Below are 25,632 nucleotides of genomic sequence, written 5' to 3' on the forward strand. Positions count from 1 at the left end.
ATCTGTTTTCTAGTAACATGGGAAAGACTTACCCAGGAGGTGTTTTATAACCACCATGGTAGGCCAACCCTCAGCTGCCAGAAAGTGCCAGGAGCCCCCCTGCCTGGCGGCCCCTTGGCATCCCCAGAGGCCTTTATCACAGGGCGCCTGATTGGCAGTGGGCGTCTGCACCTCTTTTTGTCTCATGCCTGGACGCCCTTGTAGCATCCCTGGCCGTCAGCTTTGAAGTACAGAAAGCTTGGCAAATGTATCCATTTCTCATCCCAATCCTAGCCCTGATCTTACAGTGTGTCAGAGGAAGCTTTTTGCCTGGAAACAAGATCAATACCTAATATAGGAACATATTCTTGGTGGGATGGTTTATGGACTGCTAAGCCGCATTGGCCGTTTCAGTGAGTTGAATATGTCAGCAGTGGACAGCTTATTTAGATCTTGGTTAATCCACAGATGTGCAGTTCTGTATTTCAATTACTGAATCTGGATGTCCTTTCAAGGATAATGTTAAAACCTGCATATCATTGGATCAGCCAAGTCACACAGCAAAAGAGGGTTGGAAGCCATCGTAATTTGGGAATGCATTTTCTGGCTTATCCACACAGCTGTAAGAAACAGAATTAATTATTTTTAAATTGGCTTCTTCAAGGAAAAAATCTCCATGGGCCAAGAATTCTGTACATACTTTGAGTACGTTGATCAATAAGAAGTCATTTTAAAGATTTCTTTGTGTGCCAAGCCTCCCGGCTCCTCAGAGATTATAGAATTATAAAACGGGGCTTTTACCTCTAAAATTCCCCACCACCTATAAAAATCACAGGAGAAATACAAATTCAGAGTGGCATAGACACTTTTAAAAAGACTCTACATGCTGTTTCATAAAATATTTTGTTTAGAAGTGTTTGTGAATGCATTTTCTTATTGCTAAATGCAACTTTATATAATCCTTCCTTAGCATTCCACTGGATGATGAACCATACTTTATATAACCCACCCCTATGTATATTTTGTTACATTTTAATAATTTATTGGAGTCAGTAATTTTGGAACAAATATGTTTCTGTGCAGCTGTCTGATATTTCCACAGAATCAAGAGTTCCAGTGTACTTTAGTATCTTACAATCTGGCTCAAAAGACCGAACACACACGTGTTAAAAGAAGGCCAGTTCATACAAGGGAGGAGGGCTAGAGTAGCAGATTAGTGCAATGACCCAGAGACAAAGGTGTGAGATCTTTTCACACTCCGGTTGCTACAGAAGGCTTCGAGGACAGTTGCGAGAGAAGAAACTCAGCTCACCACAGCTCACGTGGAAAGGCGTGTTTGGGGATCATGAAATTGGAATGTCCACTTTGGTTTAGGCCTGAGCTAGGTCACCAGTGTGTCACTGGACACCAGTGTGTGTGTGTGTGTGTGTGTGTGTGTGTGTCCGTACCGATCCATTGCTGTTTGGCTTCTGTGTGAGTCACAGTCTTAGGCAAGCTCTCTCTCTCTATTATAGCTGCTCCTAGCAGCTTCAAACCCAAGTGCATTTCTATCCCATGAGGAGAAGGCTTCTTCTCCGTCTTCTCTATTGGTCCCTGCTTGGCTCCTCCCATGGACCATCTACCCTCTCACCACTGCGTGACAAGGAATGGGGTGCTGTCCTGTTCCTCTGCCCTCTGGGGAGAAGGGTGTGTTTGCACTGGCCCCATGCACTGGGGCAGTCTTCAACAGGAAAAGATACCAAGTGGTCAGTAATGAGAGGCAGGTCACCACTGACAACGATAGAACTTAGACCCATGCCCATCAAATGCTTTTGGCTACAAGTAATAGGGAAACTCCAAATCAGACTGACCTCGACAGAGCCACGGCCCCTCATGACGTCCTCAGGCAGTGTGAACTCGAGGGCTCAGTGATGTTCTGAAGTCTCGGGGGCTTTACGACTCAGGATCAACCTCATCCCAAGTCTGGTCCCCTTCAATTCGGCTACCAATGGCAATTAGGCTTCCAGCATCCAGTCTAGTGTCAGCAACAGTACCGTAAAGCACTACAAAACCTTTCCTGCCATCGAATCGGGTCAGCTTCAGTCATGTGAGCACCTCTGGCCCAATAGGCATCCGTAACAAATATCACATAGCAACTAGCCAATTGGTGCCTACTCCTGGATGCAAGGGTGGGGTCCTTTTCCACAGGGAGGGCAGTAGATGTTTGGATGAAACTGGGGTCCCCTCAGGAAGAAGTGGGAGATGGGGGCTGGGTGGTCAATCAGTCAACACTGAAATCCAAATAATATTTTATTAATTAGAGAGGCAGCATGGAGTGGGTAACATGGAGAAGCAATTTCCAAGGACTTCCTTGGCATAGACGACCAAGATGTGGAAAAATGTTTGCTAAGGCTGCCCTGCAGAGACCACAGTAGTGAGCGGGATCTGTTGGAAATTTTAATCTGTCTGCTCTCTCATCCCACGTACATTTACTGAGCACCTACTATGTGTCATCCCTGTGATGACTTCTAGGGATACAGTAATAATTACAAGACAAAGTTTATATCCTCATGAACTCACAGGTCCAAAACCTTTGGATGTAAGGGCCTACTGTGCTTCTCCCCAGAAGGGGAGATTGGCAACAGGCTTAATGTACCAAAAGAAAAAAAAGCCAGAAAAGAGAGTAGAAAGAAGCGGGTGAGCAGAAGGCTGATGTTTGGCAGGGACCCGAAGAGTGGTATTTGAGGGGAAGAGAGTTTGGGGCCGAGGGAACAGCAAGTCCGCAGGCCCCGCAGCAGGCAGGCTCAGCAGGCTTGGGGAATAATAAGTTAGTGGTAGCAAAGGACATTGTTGAAGCCATGGCTCTGCCTGACTGACTCTAACGCTGACCCTTCCTCCTCTCTCCCAGGCCATGTACATGTTCTACGCGCTGGCCATTGTGTGTGATGACTTCTTCGTCCCCTCTCTGGAGAAGATCTGTGAGGTATGTGTCTTGCATCCCCTGTGCCGGGGCAAGGCCTGGGGTGGGGCCCATGCCCGGGATGTTCCAGCCTCTTAGCGAGGTCCTGGGGAGTGTTAGGCACCTGCTTGCTTGGAAGAGAAGGGTACAGTGGCACAACAGCTCCATCAGTCCACTGGGCGTGTGAGGACACCGATGGACGGCTGGACTTTAACCCATGAAGCCAGCTTTCCCGCGGCATCTGCCCAGGACCGATGGTGCTGCGTGCCTTGGTATCCCTGGGGGATTGGTCCGACGACCAATACCAGAATCCACGGATGCTCAAACCTGGTATATTTGCAAACAACCTACACGTACCTTGCCTTATACTTCAAATCTCCAGGTTACTTATGATGCCAACACCGTGTCAATGGAGACGGTGGTTATACTGTGTTGTTTATGGAGTGATGACAAGACTTTGTATGTTCAGCCCAGATGCAGGTTTTTTCTGGCTTCATGGTCCACCATTGGTTGAATTCACACGTCCCAAACCTTCGGATGTAAGGGCCTGCTGTGCTTCTGTTCTGCTTCTCTGTTTCCTTCTGCTCCCATAATCCTCCTTTGGTGATCTGCAGGCCCCTCCCCCCCCACACACACACATACATCTCGGTCAAGCTTCCTTGCTCTGTCTATGTCTAGAGACGCTCTCCGCAGAGGTGTAAAAGGCCCCGAGATGAGGGGCTGGGCACAGAGATCGGGAGGTGTATCCGTTACAGACCACAACAAACGCAGGCGGAGCAGCAAGTTAAGGCCTTTCTTCAAAATTCACCAGCCCGTCTGGAACACTCACTCTGGCCTCCATTGTCTTTTTGGCTAATCTGAAATGCCGTTTCCTTCCTCTGCAAGTTTGGCATGATATAAATTACATAAAATATAATAAATATATTACATGTTATATAAAATATATGACATATATTTATTGATTTATTTATGTCAAATTGAGAGTCCTGCCTTTCAGAAAGGCTCGCTCACAAACACATCTCTCAGCCAGAGCTCTGTCGGGGCCAGCAGTCCTCAAATCTTGGGGCCTTTGCCTTCTCTTCCTCCTTCCCAAATCTAATTCCGTACATCATGGGGGACAAAGAGAATGGGACCAGAATTTCTATTTTTAAGGGGGAGCTACTGGGGATTAAACCCATGGGCATTCTACCCCTGAGCTATACTCCCAGCCCTGTTTTCCTATTTATTTGGAAACAGAGTCTCACTAAGTTTCTGCAGTTGGCTTTGAACCTGTGATCCTCCTGTCTCAGCCTCCCAAGTATTAGTTTCTGGGAAATAAATGCCAAAGCTGCTGCTGGTCCGGAAGCCACAGTTGGAGAATCATTTTCTAGAGTCGGAAAGCTGTCAGGTTTCCGTATGAATGAGTGAATGGACGGGTGAATGAATGATGGCTCCACAGTGAACCTACAAAGGGGGAGAAGAGGGACCCTCCAGCAGTGGCCTTGGTGTGGGAAGGTGCAGTGGTGCCTGAGCTCCACTCTGCACAGCACCCTTGGAGGAGGAGCAGCCCTCGGACCCTAGGAATAGGTTCATCTTACATCAAAAGGGAAGGGTATTCCACACTTGTAATCGGGGTCATTGTAAGCTCTGGAATACACTCGTCCCTCCATGTCCATGGGGGGCTGGTCCCAGGATCCCTGTATATACTAAAATTCTTGCATGCTTAAGTTTTTATATAAAATGACATAATATCTGCATAAAGCCTATACCCCCATGTTCTTTACATCATCTCTAGATGTCTTACAGCACCTAACACAATATAAACGTTGTGTGTAAATCCTTGTTTTACTTTATTCTTTATATTTGGTACTTATAATTTCTAAAATTTACTTTTAACAAAGGACTGTACTTGGAACAGTGTTCATTCTCCAGGGAAGAATAACAAGAAACATGTCCATACATGTTCACTAGAGCCACATGTGGCGCACGCTTGTAATCCCCGTGCTTGGGAGGCGGAGACAGGAGGATCGCGCTGGTGTGAAGCCAGCTGCGCCGGCTTAAGAGACCCTGTTTCCAAATAAAAGAGTATATAAATAGGTCTGGGAGTGTAGCCTGGAGGTAGAAGGGCTTCCAGGAACCACAGTACCCCCATAAATAAATAAATAAATGTTCACTAGAGACCCAGCTCTTTTTCCTGAATATCTTCCATCTAGAGCTGGTCAGGCCAGTGGCTGTGGGATCCAGGACGCAGAGGGCTAACTATACCACTGTCCCATAGTTATTCTTAATGCAAAGCAAAACCACTCTGTCTCTTTCCCATGCAACATCTTTATTAGTAGTAGCAAAAGGATTATGACCTAGAAATATAAATACACACGTCAGCATGTGTCCCGCTCAGTTGAGGAAAGCCACAGAACCCGCAAGAACACACCTGTGTAGGAAGGAGCCGTCAAAGAGCAGAGAGGACAGAGGAAGGGGTGGGATTTTAACAAAAACGTGAAGAGAGGAAGAAGAGGAGAGAAGACACATCAGGGAAGGAAATGTTATTTTTATTGGGTCACCAGCAAGCATTAAGTGACTGTGGAAATGTGTGCATTCATCTCTTTAATTAGCCCCAAAAATCTACCGGGTAGTGACAATTATCCCATCTTTAGGGGGAAAAAAGAAATCAGAGCTCAGAGACGTTGAATATCTTACTCCAGGCCACACGGCTCCTTAGGGCTAGAGTCATGATTTGAACCTTGGTCTGCTTGAGCTCTGCAGAGCCTTTGAGTATCCACTGCCCAGAACTGGCTCTGCTCCAGGGCTCAGAAGGGCTCCATCTTCCCAAGCGCTTCCTTCTCCCCCCCTGAGCCTGGAGAGCAAGAGAGGATGCAAAATGCCTGCCTCCCAGCCACATGGAATGGCTCCGTGGACTTTCCTCAGGGGGTGGAGTACTGGGGATGGAACCCAGGGGGGCATTCTACCTCTGTGCTACACCCCCAGAGCTTTCTACCCTTTTTCTTTTGAAACAGAGTCTCGCTAAGTTACTGTAGCTGTCCTCAAACCTGAGATTCTCCTGTCTCAGCCTCCCAAGTACTGGAATTACAGGTGTGTGCCACCTGTGGACTTTAATTGCTGTGCAGACATCATGTGGGTGAATGGTCGTTAGGAGGAGGACAGAGATCCCATGGGTTTAAGTTTTCTAAGAGATCTGTGATCAGTCCTCCCTGGAGTCCATTTTCTCTCAAGAAGAAGGGACAGACGGATGCTGGTCCCTCCGGGCTCAGGTGCCTCTTGGCCCTGGTCTCTGGGGACCTGCTCTCCCTTATCTCCATCTAGAGAGTTGACTTTGTGTATTCAGTAGTTGCTCATAGACTAAACTGGGGCTAAGAGGGAGAAATTCCGAAGGATGCTATTGTCAGCTTTTGTGAAAGATGATTTGGGTAAGAAATTCAGAGTGTTCAATAAATCGTAGCCAGAGAAGGGAAAGCTTCTCACTCAGTCTCCAACATTGTAAAGTAGAAATTATGAAAAAGGGGGTGTTAAGGGGATAAAAAAAAAAAAAGGAAATGGAAGAGAGAGAAGAGAAGAGAATAAAGGCCATGACCCAGCAGGTGCAACGAGGATCAGGCCTGGTGACTGCCAAGTCCCTGCTCCATGTCAACCCGGCTCCTCCAGCATCCATTTCTCCTCATGAGAAATGGCAGTCTCTAGATTTTGGAAGCCAGGAGGCTTCTTGCGGGACTCGTGGAGGTGTCTAGAGCAGAGAGAGGTGCTGCGTCCACTGGGACGGGAGGACTGCTACACCTGGCGGAGGCGGGGAAGAGGTGTTCTCCAGACAACTGGCAGAGAGAAAGAGAGAAGGGTATGGCCTAGACACGAGGTGGCCACCCAGCCTGGGCTCAGCGGCAGCGAATGAGAGACGGTGGAGTGGGACGGGGAGGGTAGGAAGGGCCGGGGCTGTGTGGGGTGTCCAGGGCCACAGCGGGACCTTCCAAGCAGCAAGTGGTGTCCACAGAGTGCCGAGCTCTGTGTCAGAGGCTGAGGAGGACACTGCAAAGCACAGCATGGTGGTTGTCACCATGAGACACAGGGCATCTCCAGGGTGGCATGGCTGGCCTTCTGTGAGCTCCACGTCTAAGCATTCAGCCTCAGATGGAAAACATTCAGAAAAAAAGAATTGCGTCTGTACTGACCATGTACAGACTTTTTCTTGTCATTCCCTAAATAATACATTATATGCCAATTGCTTACCTAACATTTACATTACATTAGGAATTGTAAGTAATCTAAGGATGATTCCCAGCCTCCTGGAGGACATGCATAGGTTATGTGCAAACACTGCTCCGTTTTCTGTTTTGGTTTGGTTTGATTTGTTTTTTGGGTTTTGGAGTGTGTGTGTGTGTGTGTGTGTGTGTGTGTGTGTGTGTGTTACTGAGGATAGAACCCAGGGCATTCTACCTCCAAGCTATACCTCAAGCCCATTTTTTTCCCCTATTTTTTGAAACAGGGTCTCACTGAGTTGCAAAGGGCCTCACTAAGTAGCTAAGGATGGCCGCAAACCGCAATCCCCCTGTCTCAGGCTCCCGAATGCTGGGATTATACACTGTTCCATTTTATATGAAGAACTTCACATCTAAGGACTTTGGTACCCCCAGGGGTTCCTGCGACCTCCTCTGCAGGAAGCCTCGCTGTGTCTGTGGAGGGCTGGATGAAGTGGTGGGGACAGGGTGGAAGGGGGAAGGGAGAGTATGAGTGGGACAGCCTGTGGGGGCACCAGACAGAGCCCACATGGGGGATAGGACCGAGGAGCCATGCTTGCATGGGAAGTCTCGTGGGAAGTTTTTCAGGAAAAGGTCAGAGAGAATCGGGGCTACCAAACCAAGAATGGGGTCTCATGCCAACTCACGGAGGGCCTTAGGTGCCAGGCCGGCGCTAGGATGACGTTCCACTCAGGAGGGCTCTGGGAGGACTTGCCATGACTTAGCTGTCCAGAGGCAGGAACACTCCCACCACCCAGCGAGCGCACTGGGGATGAGAGGGAAAGAACAAGAAGAAGCAGGACTCGGCTTGGGAGGTGACAGCGGATTCCAGCAGGGAGCCCAGCTGGAAGGATCCTTGGCAGCGCAGGGCTTGTGGTTCACAGCCAGCCCAGAGTCACACCACCCTCCTCCGCCTCTGCCCTGTGACCAGCGCACCTGTGCGTTGCTCACAGGCACTTTGCCACGCCAGGGGACCATCTCAGAGCATCCCCAGTGCTCTGTGTTGAGTTCTGCTGCTGAGTCTGGCAGGGAGGGACCTAGGAGGCCAGATGAGATGCGTCTTCAGCCTGTGGCCCAGCAGGCCCTGGACACAGAGGCCTCTACGAAGGCCACACTGCCCCTCCATGGCTGAGTGAGGAAACACAGCCCTGGCGCCGCTGGGCATTAGCATTCCAGGCTGGGGTATCCTTTAGGCAACTCCAGAGGGAACTGGCTTTCTGACAGCCAGCAGCTTACTTTCTGGGCCATGATGGAAGGCAAAACCTGAACCATTTACTCATCTGGTCTTTTTTTTTTTTTTTTTTTTTTTTTTGCAGTACTGGGGATGGAACCCCAGGGACATTCTACTTCTACACCCCCCAGCCCAATTTTTTATTTTTTTAATTTGAAATAAAAAAAATTGCAAAGGGCCTCACTAAGTAGCTGAGGCTGTCTGCAAGCCGCAATCCTCCTGTCTCAGCCTCCCAAATACTGCGATTACAAGCGTGCACCACCACGCCTGGCTCTTATCTGGTCTTCTTGCGAATCGCTCTCCAGGGTGACCTGGAGAGTTCCTGGTTTAAGCCTTCCCAACAGAGACGCCATGCCGTCACTGTCTCCTGTCTCAGGCCCTCACTCCCTCTCCGCTACCCAGAGATTGGAGGCTACATGGAGGGTGGGGTGTGGGTTTCAGGAGAGCGACCCCACAGACACACTCAAAAGCCTGCTAGAGCCTTGTAGCACAAAGGCCCACAAACAGGTGGCCATGAGCCTTATTGAGCCAGAGATTATCCAAGTATTAAAAAAAAAAAAAAGGAGGGGAGAGGAGGAAAGCTGGGCCTGGTGGCTCACACTCGTAATCCCAGCATTGGGGAGGCTGAGACAGGAGGATCACAATTCGTGGACACTACTACTTAGTGAGGCCCTTTGCAACTCAGTGAGACCCTGTTTTAAAATTAAGAATAAAAAAAAATAGGGCTGAGGGTGTAGCTCAGAGGTAGACGGCCCCTGGGTTCCATCCCCAGTACTGCAAAAAAGAGAGGGAGAGGATATTTGCTTCCAAATCTGGATTACCAGTCTTTCTTTTAGAATCAAAACACCTGCCAATGCAGAGGGCACCAAGCAAGGCTAGTTAGAAACCAGGAGGATGTCCACCACCGTGACCCCAACCCCATGCGCTGCGGGCTCACATCATCCATGGTCCCTCCCTCCATTAGCATGGCCTATGGGGGCATTTGGGTTGGGGACCCCTTGGTCTTTGCAACAGCCTTTGACTCTGAGGACATTCAGTCCCCTCCCTAATTTTGTTTTCTGGGAGGATGCTAAGGGTACTTTGGCCCAGCAGGGACCTGGCCAGGAGTGGTCCAGCTCTTTACGGGGGAGAAGGTGTTGGAGAAGGTGTTGGAGAGGAATTGAGTCTGGCCCCCGGGTCTCACGGAAGCCTTGGCCCTTGTCTTCCCAGGGCTTGGGGCCTCCAGAGTCATGGTCACCTTTGCTCCCAGGTGAAAGGCTGGCTCACCTGTGCTTTTTGTCTTTGCTTGTCTGTAGCGCCTGCACCTCAGTGAAGATGTTGCGGGGGCCACATTCATGGCAGCAGGCAGCTCGGCCCCAGAGCTGTTCACGTCGGTCATAGGTAGGTGACAACCCGATGGACATTTCAGTCTTTCCCTGTCTGGAGGAAGAAAGCTCTGGGGACTGACATCCCCAAGCCGGGGTTGTCTGCCCCTGACAGGAAATGACAGCCAGAGCCCCTCACAGACCCTGCCTCGCATTCGGCTACTGTTTAAGTAATGCTTTTGCTGTATGCAAATGTACCCCAGACCCGGGGCCCCGGTTGCTGTGGGATAGTCTCCACTCTGGCTATTGCAAACCGTGGCTGTTTCCTGTAGATCCTGAGGACAGACCCACAGTTACAATAGGTCCCCCAGGCCTGCCTCGGAATGCACGTGAGCTGCCCCCACCGGGCTGATGTTGGGTCTGTGTTACAGGGGTCTTCATCACCAAGGGAGACGTGGGCGTCGGCACCATCGTGGGCTCGGCTGTGTTCAATATCCTGTGTATCATTGGGGTCTGCGGGCTCTTTGCTGGCCAGGTAAGACCCACAGCTCTGAGCGTTGGTGGGGTGCGGCATCTGGGGACGGGGATGACGTGGAACTGAGGCCAGGGGATCGTCTCTCTGGAATACAACCCACACCGGGGACCAGGGATCTCGGGCAGAGGGATCTGGGGGCTCACCTCAGGAGGCTGGGCCTGCCAGAAGGAAAGCTGTTGAACCACCATTACCTGGTGCCCTGCCGGATGTGATATAGACTCCCTGCGTCCACAGAAGTCGTTAACCAGCCCAAAAGATGCGAGAGACAAATTTAAAGGTGGCTTAACATTCTGAAAAGCTACTGATCAGAACTAGGTTCACCTGAAAGAATCTGAGGTCTGGCTTTGCCTCCAAGAAAAGAAAATAAATGAGGAGGGAGCAGGGAAAGAGACAGCATGTTTTCCGCAAGCAGGAGGAGGAAGAGGCGGAGGGGAAGAGATGAAGACAGCCTTCCTTTCCGCAGCAGGCATGAAGCACTTTGTTTCCATGCTTCTGTAGCTTGCTCTGGGGGTCCAGAGGGGTTTCTCAGGACTACGGTTCACCTAAAAAATTTATTCTACTGCTGCAGACAATTGCCAGAGTCTGGGTCCTTTAGGAACACTGGTGCTTGTTTGGGGAAGTCTTAGGAAGTTCTCAGAAGTCCCAGTGTGGGACACTGCCAGGTGTGTGGGGTGTGTAGGTCCTGCTTCCTCTGATGGCCTAGTTTCTTCATAGTAACTATGTACGGAAACAGTGCACATCTGGGCTCTCTGCCCAAACACCCAAGACTTGGTGTCTTCTAGAAAAACCAAATTCTAGTATTCTACTGAGGTTGCTCCGCTTGCAGTATTGAGGAACCCGGCAACCCTAAGAGGCCAAGGAGAGCTCCCGGCACCTTCCTGCACCCTCTCCAGGCTGCCCCATCTTTCTAAAGCTGGCCGGGCACCCTGTGCTGCCCATCTCTCCTCCCAGCATGCACCGGGTTATCCGGTCTTCCCTACATCCTGCTTTGCGTTGCTGCCGCCGTCCTGACGCCTGTCAATTCACCTGGGATGCCTGACGTGTTGGTTATTTCCAAGTGACAGACAGGAGCACGTGAGCTGGTCAGGAACCTGACCAGGGCCCGGGGGTGCACGAGCTCCTTTGGCAAGAGGCTCCGGGACAGCTGATCACTGAGCTTTGCCTGCTCACTAGACCAAATTTTCCTAACATTTCCTATTTTCTCAACCTTTTCCTCAATGGTCTTTGGTCTCAGATGTGGGGCACCCATACCATGGTGCCTGCTAACTCTATATATATGTGGTCAGCACACACGGCCCGCCTGGAAGCCCCGCCGATGTCCTCTGCTCAGATTCCTTGTGTCTCCTTCCGGGGAGGAGGAGTCACACTGCAGAGCGAGCTGCTGTTAGCACGCTCCTAATTAGCACCGTCACCATTGGCAGTATGATTATTAGCCCGGCCGTTATTAGTGTTGTCATTAGTTCATTAATCATTCGTACCTGAAGCTTGACTGCGAAGCAAGCCCACGGGGGCAGAGATAATGTAAACAGGCAAACGACTGGGCGGCGTCCAGGCGATGTCAGCTTCTAATTGCTTCTGAGACGACTTTGGTCGGAGCGTGGCCCGTAATTCATCAACAACACAGCTCCTCACCAGCGTAGCGGCCTCCCCTGCATCGAAGGCACGTGGCTCTCACGCCGGCAGCTCTGGTGTCCGGCACTTTCCCCCCTGGGGGTCTTTGCTGGCTGGCCTCACGCCCCCACTTGAGGGTGGAGGGAGGCACCAGCCAGTACTTAAGAGCGGCCTGCCTGGTGCCTGGGGTGCCGGCCCCTGCTGCCCATCTTCTTGGCCCTCTGCCTACTTGGAGGTTTTCAAGTCCAGCCAGCACTCTTATTCAGGGTTTTGTAGAATCCCTAAGCTTTCTGCATAGGAAGCAAAACGATATTTTGGAAGGAACATGGGCTAGGGAATCACACTGGCCTGGGATTGAATCCTAGTGTTACCACTGCTGGCGGTGGGACTTGGAGAATGGACATCAGCTGTCTCTGCGCCATTTCCTCATCTACAGAGTGGGTCTAAGTGCACCTTGCCCCCAGATGGCCATGAAGATGAAACCTTGCCTCTCATGGTGAGTCATTACACGTTAGACACCATTCTCTACCAGTCCCTGGGGATTCTGGCTGCCACAGTTTCACCCTGGGTCACTGTGATAACTTGGCCACCTGTAGGCATCTGTCAGGCATCTGGGGTTCCCAAGGATGCAGGGAAGGGGAAGGAAAGGGGAGGTCAGGAAGGAGTCCTTCTACGCGTGAATCAGATGAAGAGATGCTGATAGACGGACGACCTCAGATGACCGGTCCTTGCTTCTTCTTTTTTTTTTTTTTTTTTTTTTTTTTGCGGGTCTGGGGATGGAACCCAGGGGCATTTGACCTCCGAGCTACACCCCCTGCCCTATTTTTTTATTCTTTAATTTGAAACCGGGTCTCACTGAGTTGCAGAGGGCCTCACTAAGTAGCTGAGGCTGTCCGCGAACCGCGATCTTCCAGGTCTCAGCCTCCCGAATGCTGGTATTACAGGCGTGCGCCACCACGCCCGGCTCGGTCCTTGCTTCTGTTCTGTCTGATGGAGAGAAAAGAGCCATCAGGAGTGAAATCTTCCGGCTGTGCACATCGAGAGGCCGTTCCAGGCTGTGGAGCTGGCCCAGTGGAAGGTTACAGCAGAGGATGGAACTGGGGGTCAAACTGATTAATAAATCCAATCATGGGTCTCACTTAGCATTTTTATTTATGTTGATCTGAACTTCTGCTTGGCCAGGAGAATTACCAGCGAGAACCCAAGGGCCTCTCTCTGAGCATTTGGCCATAAAGGACAGGACATGACGAAGTCTGTTACCCATCTGAAATTAAAGTAATTAAGCCGTAAGGTTTGAGCTCCTATCTCAATTAGGGTTTTGATGAATTCAGTGTAATTAAATGTCTGCTGTATTTGCAGTTTGCAAACATATCCAGTGCTTCGGAGTCCACCTAAGGTGCTCAGGGAAGTTTTATGGGACAGGAAGGAAATTGCTTCTTAGACCATGGCTTAGAGTGTGGTTCTTGGCATCCCCACAAGACATTTACAGGGTTGTGGTCCTACCAGTTTTCTATACTGAAAAACAAAGAATCTAAAGGACAAAGAGAAAATACCACGCTCCCCATGCAACCTACGAGTGCACTTTGTGTCTGAGGCGAAAGGACTTCATGCCAATTTCATAAAACATAAAACGCTTATGAATCTAAATCTACCACTCCGAACATCTTAAGCTTTAAATACATAACCACAAACAGAGAGTAAATAGTTTAACTGCAGCCCAGATTAGGACTTTCATATTCCAGTTATTACCGGCAGGCAGATGGCTCGGGTTTATTAGAAAGAGCTCCTGCATCAGTTCCTGGCATCCTCAGATTGCCAAACTGCGCCTGATATTCCTCGGTGGGGTCCATCTAATCTCCGCTGGGTTTGCCTGTCTTCAAAGAACACCTGTCCGTGCTGGATCGTTTACACAAAACCCAGCAACACACAGAGGTTGCGAATCTGAATTGAATTTGGCCTTACTTAGGGTGGCCCCAGAAGGACACTATAGGCAAGGAGATAAGTGCAGGCAACTAGCTTCAAAGGTAGTCGCAGGAAACGCCAGCAGGGCACTGGGGAAGCAGGGTGGCAGCCACCGGGGGTTAGGAAGCAAGTTCTCACTGTAGGCGACTGGAATTTAATCTGTCTATGGGAACTGGGAAACAGTCCGGCACCCAGATATCTAAGTGATCTCATGGAACGGGGAAGGGAACTTTCATTGCTTCCCCGACGTCCACTTTTCATTGGTTCTTAAGTAACATAAATTCCTCAACATTTCAGCTTCCAGGTAGGGTAGACTTTGGAGGTCAGAGAAAACCCCTGGCAAAGAAATACAGGGTCTGGCCATTGGAAAGATGTGAAATGGGCCAGGCGTGGTGGAACATCCCACACAAAATCCAGCATATTGGCCATCATGTTTCAATCCCGGGAATCATTCAGGTCCCCAAGAGGCTGGGGGCTGAGGGAGAGGTGGCTGAGAAGCTCACAGCACTGGTGGCCAGACCTCAAGTTAGGGTTTGGTGGGCTGCCTTCTGCCATAAAGAAAGAATAGAGAGTGCACGGAAGAGCACAAGCGAGCCCGTCGAGAAGCTCGGGGGCAGGTGCAGGAGATGGCCTCACCCAGGAAGCCCAGACTTTGCTTGGCCACCCTGTAAGTGGCAGGAAAGCCCGGTGTGTGGTGCAGGAGGGAAGGGCCAAGTCCAGCCAGGGCAGTCGCTAGATTCTATCACCTGGTAAAATGGAGTTTCTCCAGCGTCTTCTCCAAGCCGCCCGCCTGGGCCAGATCCCTGTCCAAATGCAGATCCCTGGCCTTAGTTCCAGATCAGAAGAGCAGCTGAGCCTGCTGAAGCTCCACCCCAGGCTCATCCCTCCCCTTCAGAACTCGGTTGTCCTGGAGGACAGACAGCCCTGGGCATGGACACTCTCCCATCACTCTCTGTGTGCTCTTGGGAGCTTCTGTTCCCCGGCTGTCCCCAGTGCTTCCACCCCCCAGGCCAGGTCCCCGCACACCTGAGCCCCCCAACAGACGCTGTTGTTCCCCAGCCCAGGGCTCCATTAGGGACACCAGCCAGCTCTGCCCAGCTCCTTTTTTTTCTTTTTTAAACAGTACTGAGGATGGAACCCAGGGGCATTCTACCTCCAAGCTACACCCCCAGCCCTATTTTTTATTCTTTATTTTAAAACAGGGTCTCACTGAGTTGCAAGAGGCCTCATTAAGTAGCTGGGGCTGTCCGCAAACCACAATCCTCCTGTCTCAGCCTCCCGAATGCTGGGGTGACAAGAGTGCGCCCCACGCCCGGCTCCCGCTCCATTTAGGCAGTCTCTACATCTTCACCTCACAGCTCCACGTGAGCTTTGACTTTGGCTCACAGAACTTGCTTCTGGCCTGTTCGACCTCTTTGAAATACCTCCTGATCTCAGATCCTTTCTCAGATTCACATCTAGAATGGCTAAAGTTAAAAAGGAAACAAACTAAATCACTTATTTTTTTGGTCTCCTTTTTAACTTTAGCCATTCTAGGGAGTCTGAACAGTGGCTCCTCACTGCGCTCTTAACTTGCATTTTGTTGGCAGGGTGTGATGTCCGGCATCTTTTCACCTACCTAGTTACCATCTTCTTTGGTCTGCCCGAGTCTTTGCCCGTGGGCTAACTGCGGTTTCTCTTCTCTCCTCGCCCCATCAATCCAGTGGTATCTAAATCATTACACTCAACTGCTCCTAGGAGTCCTTCTGTCCCGTTAATCTTTATTTCCAAATCAGTAGCGGGCAGAGCCATTAGCAGTGACATAGAGTGGGCATGACGATGTTCTGCTGGTCTTGTCGCTTACATTTGGGTTTGTGCTCAGAAACTTCAATTACGGGGAGGCAAATGAAGCGGTTGCTTCCCTTGTGCCCAGCAAGCCCACAGGTAGCAGCCGCTGAGCCTAGGATGCATCGTTCCAAAAGTGTGGTGAGAAAGCACGGGAGTGCGGTGGCTGGAAAGGACGTGCCTGGTGCTGCTGTCAATTCCATGCCAAGGAGCCCGACGCCTTACAGCTGCTGCCGCTGAGCTTCCTCTGAGAGGGGCATCCATGCTTGAGGCACAGAGGCACTTCTTTCCAGAACATGGTGCTTCACGCTGTCTCCCATGGCAGGGCTCTTAGCTGATATCTGCCATGTTGGCTCGTGCCAAAGTGAACCAAAGACAGGATCCTCTTGGTAAAAACAGCCAAAACATACTGTAGGCTGTGCGCAACCAGGTCCCTCTTCTCACCCAAGTGGCTGGCCCAGAATGGAAGGATGGAGTCAAGGCCAGGCCAGTCTGGCTGGCAGATGCTTCATTTGATGTTTCTCTTTAACAAACATGGCTGCAGGCTCACCTGGCCGGGCACCGTCCTTGCAGCTTTACACCTGCTTCCTGATTTGACCTCAGATAGCTCTCTGGGGAGGGCACTGTGCACACGAGAGGAAACTGAGGCTCCGAGAGGTTAAGCAATGTGTCCATCCAAGAACCAGCAAGTTGGGAAGCTTTGGAGACTGCAGGGTTCCAGCCAGCTGCACACAAATGGTAAGTTCTTTCTCCAGCCCTGATCAAAGAGTTGGCTTGGGTCATAGGTCTCACACCCAAGCCTCCCGCCATTCTGCAGCCATCCTTCCCTCTGCACCTGCCCTTGCACAGGCAGAGTGCCCACAGCCAAGGAGAGGAGGTGAAGGATTCCAGTCGTGACCTCATAACTCCACCCTGAGCAAAAAGTCACTGGAAAACTTTCTGGGAGAGGGAAACTCCAAAACCTTAGCAGGTCAAGAGGCGTGTGTGCAGCAGGCCATGAAGGCTGCTGCCGCTGTCCCTTCAGCTGGGTCCCGGATGGCTTCCCGGTCTTGCCTCGTGTCATCCGCCCTTACGCAGGGCACGACAGGAGCTGGGACAGAACAGATCAGACCTCATGCTTCATGTCCACACAGCTGCAGTCAAGATGCCCAAGGCATGAGCTCCGGCCAGCACAGGAGGCCCGAGGCCACACGGCCCTTGGAATCCCACGCTTGTCTTCCCGTGATGGAGTTGATGAAAAGTGGTCTGTCTCTTCGTCATCTGTGAACAGGGCAATGACCCACTGATTGTGTTCCAGGAGTAAAGGTTTATTACAGTCTTTCTTACAGCAGCGAGTTCATTCCTTGACTTGAAGAATGTTTACTGAGTGCCTGCTCTGTGCCAAGCATGGATCTAGGCACCAAGGGACACCATGAAAACTTCGCTTCTGGAATTGCATTGCAGGATGTTAAATATGCGCGGAGGAGAGCTGATTGGTGGGTAGATAGTTGGCAGGTAAGTAGGCAGCCAGGTAGAAGGGCGGGTGGATGTGTGCATGCAGGGAGAAAGGGAGAGAGGTATTAATACAGTGGTGTAGTGAGATAGGGAGAAGATACATCAATCGGAGGTCAGTGCTATGAAAGCACAGAGCACAGTGAGGTTCACAGAGCGTGCGTGAGAGAAAGGGTACTATCTTATAAAGGGCACTCAGCAAAGGTGCCTTTGCAAGGGCTGATCGTTGGATGCAGTGGAAAACTAAATACTACCGCCTTCCTCTGTGAAGAGACTGGCTTAAAATGGAGGCTCTGACTCAGGTGCCACTTGAACACAAGGGAGCTCGTCATCTGAGCACAGACAGCCAGCCGTTGCCCCCGGAAACACTGCCAAAGGCTGCTCTGGGGGCCTCTTGAGCCAGAGTAAGGAGAGAGCGACGCCGAGGGCAACAGGGGACTTGTGTGCAGCATCTCCTGACTCAGTGCATGACGCGGCAACAGAGGGCAGGGAGCCTCTGTTCTGCTGGAATGACGTGGCGACAGAGGGCAGGGAGCCTCTGTTCTGCTGGATGAGAACTAAGCTAGGCTGTGAGCTGCCCAGGACCCGGCTAGTCGGCCTGATTTCCATGTAGCCTCAGCACTAAGAGGGGCGTTTGTCATTGGAAGTGCCCAGCTGGTATGGTACCCTTGACACAGGGCCCGGAGAGGGCGTGCCTATGATCAGAGCGTTCACAGTGCCCTGGAGTCTGGCACACCCAGAATCAGGAACTACTTGTCTGGTGCCTGGATAGTTAGACAAATTCAGGAATGACTGTCACAGCATGCCACCAGGGACGGCCAAAGACAGGGTGAATTGAAAAAATGGGAATTCTTACAATCCCACCAACGGCTTAGAAGAGTTTCTGTTTCCCCACATCCTCCCCAGTATTTATTATTTCTAAATGGTAAGTCACTTTTCTAGACTAACCCTTCTCATTCTGGACCATTCTGTTGATTTGGCATACTCAGAATAGAATGCGTACACCCCCCTGGCCCAGCTGCTCTTTCCTGTAGGTGAACTACAATCCACGTTTAAATGGAAACCTTAAGATTGGGCTTGGGCCTGAATTTCCAAGTGAGAAAAATAAATGACATTAGCCTTTCCAGACAATGTGCAGAGCACCTGGAGCAGTGGGGAGTGTGTGGGACAGATGTCTGGCTTCCATTGGCATAGGAGCTGGGGTAGAGATGCCGGGGTTATCCTGCCGCCAACCTAACCAAGGGGCCCTTACTTTGTACCAAGAAGAGCCGTTAAGTGCCTTCCTCCCTTCTCTGTCGTGATCTGTACAAGTGGCCCCTCCCCGGGAGATGAGAAGGAAATCCAGGTTTGTGTGCCGTATATGTTTGAGACTGTTTTCCTCCGAGATAAAACTGTGGCTCCATTTGGGGCATGGAAAATCAGAATTAGAGCATTTGATGCGGCAGCCAACAGCTGCAGACTCAGGGTTAGGCGCAGCTGTTGGACAGCATTAGACCCCTGGCCTTTGCCTTTTTCAGATCTTGGTCATTACACAACAAAACTTATTTTTTTTTTCATCTCTCTTGCCCTGTCTTTGATTACTGCAACAAGCAGCTTCTAAAAACATGTGCCCTGGCCCTCCATTGCATCGCCCTGCTCCCTTTAAAGTATACAGCTCTCTTCTGCTTTCAGTTAGTATCTATTTTTATTTTGAGCCAAGAACAGTTTTCAGATTAATAGCTAATTTTTATTGGGATCGCAGTTGAGGTAATACAAAATTATATGTGTTAGCTCGTTTAATTCTCTAGCGACCCCGTGGTGTACGTACTGTTTTTCTCATTTTATAGATGAGAAAATAGAAGCCAGAGCGGGAGGTTGAGAAGCTCCCAAGGCCACACATCCAGGAATAGCAAGTTGGGAGTCGGAGCCAGGCCGTCTGGTTCCGGAATCTTCACTCTTAGTCTCTGTGGGGCACAAAGCAGCCAGTGAAGCCAAGCAGGGCGGAGGGCCTCCCGTGGGGCAAGGCTGTAGAACAACCTCAGAGGAGGGCAGGGCTCATCCCAGACTGCCACGCCGTTTGAGAAGATGGTGTGTATGGGGTGTCCTTGAACCTTCTTGTTTTAGACCCTCTTCTAGAAAACGCTGAGACCGGCTACCCAGGTGGTCATTTCTGAGTGTGTCCCCTTTCCAGACTGAGGCTCCAGTCCAGGCTACGTGTGTATGTGCCTTGATTGTGGAATTTAGGGCGAATTGAAATGTGCTATGGGATAAAACGGACCCTGAGGCCCTTTCTGATACCAGGACCCGCCCCGCTGTGCCGTGAAATTCCGTCGTATGGAGAAGTGAAGGCCTTGGCGGACCTTCCCCTGTTCCTGGCTAGTGGGGGTGGCCCAGGGTTGATTTGTTCAGCTCCGGCTGCCCACGGCTGACGTCCTTCCTCTTGAGAGAGTCGGCTTTACTTCAGGGACAAGGAGGAAAGATGAGAGGGTGATGGGGATAGCCAGGTGATTCTTAGAGAACCCAGGAGCTATGGCCCGGGGCTGTCCCTGGCAAAGGTTTCTCTTGGGAACACATTTCAGGTGGGAAATTTGTCACTTTTCCCAGTAGGAAGTCATCCCCCAACCCTCTCGGCCTCATGTTGCCCAGGGCTCTGACTCCAAACCCGCCAGATCAGCATAGATGGCCCCACCACAAGGCCCACGCTCCCTGGACTCAGGAACATATTGTCCAGGCAGCTAAACCCCAGGAGAACCACAAATAGGAGTCTTTCTATTCCTAGGAGAGCTCAAGAGGACCTCGGAGACCATTTCTCAAAGCCATCAAAAAAAAAAAAAAAAAGTCAGCGCTATATTGTCATAGACCAAACAATAAGAATACTGCTCTAAAATATATTCCTTAATTTCTATGACAGTCAAATAAGGATATCTTTTACATCTGTCATCTTCCGTAAATAAAAGTGGATTTTAATAAAAGAGAGAGTGATCGTAAATATTGGTCATCTTGTATTAAAATGCCCAAGCACTAGGCTAAGTTGTTTTATTTGTTGTTTTTTGGTACTGAGGGTCGAACCCAGTGGCATTCTACCTCTGAGCTATGCCCCGCCCCCCCGGCCCTTTTTATATTTTGTTTATTTAAACCAGATTTCACCAGATTACTTAGGGTCTACCTAAGTTGCGGAGATCCTCCTGTCTCAGCCTCCCAAGTACTAGGATTAAAGATGGTGAGCCGGCACACCTGGCTTAGGCTAAGGTTTTATATGGTCAGGAAGGTTGGATGAACACCCATGCTCAAATCCTGGCCTCCCCCTATCTTGAATGAATGGACTATGGAAGATACTTCACCTCATTGTGCCTCAGTTTCCTCCTCTGTTCAATGAGAAGAAGAATGGGCCTAATAAATTGTTGTGACCTTCAGATCTGTTTCTATAAAGACTCCCAGGGAATGTCCCTAACCCTAGGTAACGGGTATTTCACCTGCTCGCCACCAACAGGGGGCGCTGTTCATGTTCCAATTCAGTGCTGAGCAGGTGATGTTTCAAAGACAAAGGTCAGTTATCCAGGGTCCACGCCCGGTGTCTCTGATCCCGGAACATAAGCGCTCCACCTCGGTACAGAGAACACATAGGTTGCTAACAGCCCCATGAGCCTGACCTTAACCAGGAACACAAACACGGTGTCCGTCGTCCCCAAAGCTCCCGGGCTCATGAGAATGGGTTCCTGCCTATTTCCTCTCTCCACTCCCTTTCCTCAGCTCTTGAAGACGCTCCTGCATCTGAACACGGTGGAGCACACCTGTAACCCCAGTACTTGGGAGGCTCAGACAGAAGGACCACAGGTTTGAGGCCAGGGTCAGCCTCTTAGCGAGACCCTCGCCACTTAGTAAGACCCTGTTTCAAAATTAAATATAAACCAGGGCTGAGGGTATAGCTCAGAGGTAGAACACCCCTGGGAGCCGTCCCCAGTGTTATTTGAGGACAAAGAAAGCACGGCTTGATGGCAAGAAACATATTTTATTTAGGAATAAAATCTGGAAGGAGACAACTGACCGGGAGAGAGAGCCCGAGAGTCAGGAGCCTGTCTCCTTCCCGTGGGGGGCTCCTTGTGGGGCAAGAGGAGGAAGTACAGGAGGAGTCCTGTAGGCCAAGGGTGGGTGTGCGGGGGCAGGGTCATCTCGGGCAGGGCAGAGGTCAGGGGGCGTTTCTCTTTCTTTGCGCCTCTGTTCTCATTTCTCCTCTCAAAGACCTCGTGGTCAGATCTCACAGAAAGAGAGACAGAGACAGAGACAGAGACAGAGACAAGGAAGGAACGAAGGGAGGGAGGGAGAGGAGGGGAAAGGAAAGGAAAGGAAAGGAAAGGAAAGGAAAGGAAAGGAAAGGGCTCTCTTGCTGATGCCTCCCGGTGACAGCCCCGCAGCCCCACACTCTAGGCGCGCGTGGGCGATTCAGGCCCTCTTTGGGCCCCCTGCCCCAAGGCCCCGGCTCTATTCTCAGCCTATGCAGCTGTCCTTTCAGACACCCCCTGGCCTTCTGGTGCCCCTGACCTGCTTCTCTGTCCTGAGAATACCTAAGCCTGGGCTGGCCCGGGCTCAGGTTGCTGGAATTCTCACCTGGTGGTGATTGGTAGGTACCGCGGGCAGCAGAGGCCACACACCCAGTGCCCAGGCATCTTGCCCTCTCTCGGGCTCGTGTGGAGACACTCACACCCCAGGCCTAGCACCAGCATCTCTCCTCATCCTTGGCAAAACCCACGAAGTCACCAAGCCACCCTGGTGATTCTGCAGAGAACCAGGGCTGCAGGCAGCCATTTCTGGGAGCTGAAAGGTGCTCTGTGCTAGGGCTCCCGGAACTTCCAAACGTCTGTGTTTGCGAGTGGGGACTGCGGATCGGGCATCCTGCAGGACCCCGTGCCAGGATGCCGGAGCCTGCCGGGAAAGAGGGGCAAGTGCGAGTGCTCTGCAGAAGGAGCAGTGCGGTCAGTACCGCATGCAAGCAACGCGTTTCACAGTCAATGCTGCTCTGCGGGGCATGTGCACCCAGACTTTAGTTGATGTGGTTTACTTTTTTTTTTTTTTTGGTGGTACTAGGGGTGGAACCCAGAGGCTTTCTACCTCAGGGCTATCCTCCCAGACCTATTTTATACCTTATTTAGAAACAGGGTCTCACTACCTTGCTGAAGGCCTCACTAAGTAGCTGAGGCTGGCTTCGAACCTGTGAAATCCTCCTGTCTCAGCCTCCCAAGCGCGGGGATTACAAGCGTGCGCCACCACGCCCGGCTTGATGTGGTTTACTTTAAATAGGACTATCAAAATGTGATTTAGAGAAGATGGGTGTTAGTGTTATTTTCCACTTTTTTTTTTTTTTTTTTTTTTTTTGCAGTACTGGGGATGGAACCTTGGGGCATTCTACCTCCAAGCTACACCCCCAGCTCTATTTTTCATGCTTTATTTTGAAACAGAGTCTCACTGAGTTGCAGAGGGCCTCACTAAGTAGCTGAGGCTGTCCGCGAATGCTAGGATTACAACTGTGTGCCACCATGCCCAGCTGTTTTTTGCTGTTAATAAAAATTGAAATAGCAATGGAAGAGGGGTTAATTTATTTTTTTAATTTATTTTTATTGGTGCATTGTAATCATACATCACATTGGAATACAAGACTTGAGAGGATATACAAGCACACATCATCCAATTAGCCCTCATCCAGTCCCCATCCCATTCCCTTCCCCTCCCTCGATCCCATGCTTGTTTGGTGATTAACTTTGATACATATGTTTATGTACCTCCTGCGTTTTAAAGAGGCTCCATCCTCCCCTATTCCATACCCTCTGATTGGTCACCTTAATTGCTTCACTATAGGGCCCTTTCTATAGCTCGACCACTTCCTGTTGCCCCTTTCCTCCTAGTTATTGCTGATTAGGGGAAGCATCTGGTTTTAATTTTCTGCAATATTTCTCTGTGCATGCCGCGTTGCAAATACCGATCCCACTCTTGACGGCCCCAGTAGTGGCCTGGCTACCCGGTGGACTGATCCAGACCTCGCTGGCTCAAGCAGCGGCCTTGCCTCATGGGAGGCCCCGGTTCTGGCCTCGCTGGCCCCGACACTGGCCTCACCCCTCAGCTGACTCCAATCCCAGCCTCGGAGGCCCCAGCACTGGCCTTCCTCACGGCAGGCTCCGATGTTAGCCGATGGCCCCGGCACCGGTCTAACCAAGAGGGGTTAATTTTTTTTTTGTTTGTTTTGGTGGTACTGGGGTTCCTGGAAGCCCTTCTACCTCTGGGCTACACTCCCAGACCTATTTTTACATTTTTATTTGGAAACAGGGTCTCCTCAGCCAGCGCCCACGGCTGGCTTCGAACCTGCGCAATCTTCCTGTCTCTGCCTCCCAAGGGCGGGGATCACAAGCGTGCGCCACCACACCCGGCAAGAGGGGTTAATTTAAAAGATAGTATTAACCTTCTTAACTTTTAAGCACTAAATTTTGTTGAAAGGCCCTACGTATTTTTATATACTTCTGTTGGTGTGTTGCAATTCTGTGGTACAGTGAGGTTGAAAGTGATATGAACACACATGCGGACAGTGTTTGGTGCATTTTCTTCTGAATTCCATTTTGCTTCCCCATCTTACTGCCTCGTAGAAGTTATATATAAAGGCATAATCTTTTTCTTCTTTATGGCTGAATAAAATTCTATTGTTTGTATAAAAAATAAAAATATTATTATTTATTATTATTATTTCTAACATGTACTGGGGGGCCCTGGGTACTGTTGGGCTATGTTCTTTATATACATACACTCTTAATCTTCTCTAGAGCCCCTTGAAGAAAGTAGTATTATTACCCCCATTGCATAGACAGGGACAGAGAGACGTAGCTCAGCAGCATCAACGCCAAACGGCAGCCTGGGAGAGCCTTCGTTGGCCCCGTGTCTCTGCCACAACAGTATGGCCTCAGAGGAGCCCTCTCCCCTCTCATCTGTTCCAGAATCTCCCCTCATGAAACTCAAGTATGGCTGCTTCAGTGTCTCCCGGGTAGGGCTGTGCAGTTCCTACCTCATACCCAGGCCTGGCCAGCTCTGGATCCAAGACCTAGTACACTCGTGTGTTGATTCTAGAGCAGACCATGTCCTGAGCCGTATATGAACACTCCTTCTTCATAGACAAGAGAGTCCTCTCTCCCCATACTCGAAGCCCCTCTTTCTTGCCCTGGAGACAGAGGACAGATGGCCCAGTGGGTTCCAGCTCTGTGTGTGTGGGGGAATGACCCACACATGGGTGTGTGGTGAGCAAAGGCAGCTCGGGGGCTCTTTGAGCCCCCACTGGGAGGACCCACCAGCCGAGGTGGGCCTACCTCCACCCATACAAGGCGTGCCCGAGACAGATTTCTCTCAAGAACCCTGACGTGCACGAGGTGGACGCACAGCTAGGTGCTCGGGAGAAGAGCTGGGGTCCCAGCCCCTTTGGTAATGTCACCCTCTTTCAAGTCCGGTAATTGCACAGCATGGCACTCGTTGTGGAATCAGAGTCTATCCAACAGAGCCTCAGGTGTGAATGAGAAGCGAAAAGATCCTTGCGCAGTCAACTCAGGCGATTTGGCCGGAGTCAGGCCTGGTTTACCAAGTCCTGGGCTTAAATTCGGGGTTGGAGGGCTGAGCACTTCTGGACACAGCGCGCCACCTGCCACGGAACAGAGGCACTGACGGAGCGTGATGTACCCAGACTAAAAAACACAGGAAATCCTGCTATTCCTTCCGATGGAGTCAAGATTTCAGACAGCTGAAATCTGCCTGGTAGATGCTGAATTTTTACATTTCCGATCCTGTCTGAGTGCCTTAATTTCTTCCCTTTCAAAAGGAAGAGATGGATGTGGGATGGGGACTGATAGTGGATATTCCGAGGTTATTTGCCTGCTTTGATACTCACATATCAAGTGGGCCCCGTTAGAGATAGAATCGGGGGACTCTATAAATAGTCCAGAATGACGTCATCTTTGTGACTAACCCTTGGAGAGCCTGACTGCCTGTTAGCCTGGTGGGCTGGCTGTTGTCAAACTGCTTGGCAGTTGTTTGAAAGCATCAGGAGGAAGAGGAGGTTTCCTATAGCTTTTAGAGTTTGGGGTACATATGTTCCTTTCAGTTCTTTCTTAAATTACTTTTACGTCCCTAAGTTCTTTATTCATTTTGGAAGGAAGTGTGCTGTCCCCAGCCTTGAAGCCAGGTATGCACACAGTCCAGAGGCTGTGGATTCCTGGGCTGTGGATTCCTGGGCTGTGGATTCCTGGGGTGTGGACTGTAGCTGTCCCTGTGCTTTAGTTGGCCCTGAGCCCGCTGCCTGGGGAGCAGCTGAGCTGTCCTCGCTGTTATTTCTGGGTCTGCAGTGAACCCCACCCTGCCTGTGCAGGGGTTCCCATGGGGAGCTTGACGCGCTAGGCCTCTGTGTCGTGGAAAGCTACAGAGGCCTTCACAGCTCGCAGATCCATCACACACTCAGCCAGGGCGTGTCCATGAGGGGACGTTTGAGTGCTTGGGGTTATGACAGTGATCAAGGGAGAACCAGCCCCTGACTG

The 25,632-nt window shown here is 50.7% G+C and overlaps 1 protein-coding gene across 1 annotated transcript in view; it reads left to right on the forward strand.

Moving 5' to 3' along the window:
- SLC24A3 (solute carrier family 24 member 3) overlaps positions 1-25,632 on the forward strand; it is a gene marked incomplete at its 3' end in the record, with an annotated part of 445,609 nt that overhangs the window by 314,555 nt on the left and 105,422 nt on the right. The window contains exons 4-6 of the mRNA XM_080716323.1: positions 2,867-2,941; positions 9,667-9,751; positions 10,107-10,210. Coding sequence (XP_080572449.1) covers positions 2,867-2,941; positions 9,667-9,751; positions 10,107-10,210 — 264 coding nt within the window. The remainder of the gene's footprint in view (positions 1-2,866; positions 2,942-9,666; positions 9,752-10,106; positions 10,211-25,632) is intronic.

This window comes from Muscardinus avellanarius (assembly GCF_963383645.1).
Source record: "Muscardinus avellanarius genome assembly, chromosome: 19".
NCBI classification, from domain to species: domain Eukaryota; kingdom Metazoa; phylum Chordata; class Mammalia; order Rodentia; family Gliridae; genus Muscardinus; species Muscardinus avellanarius.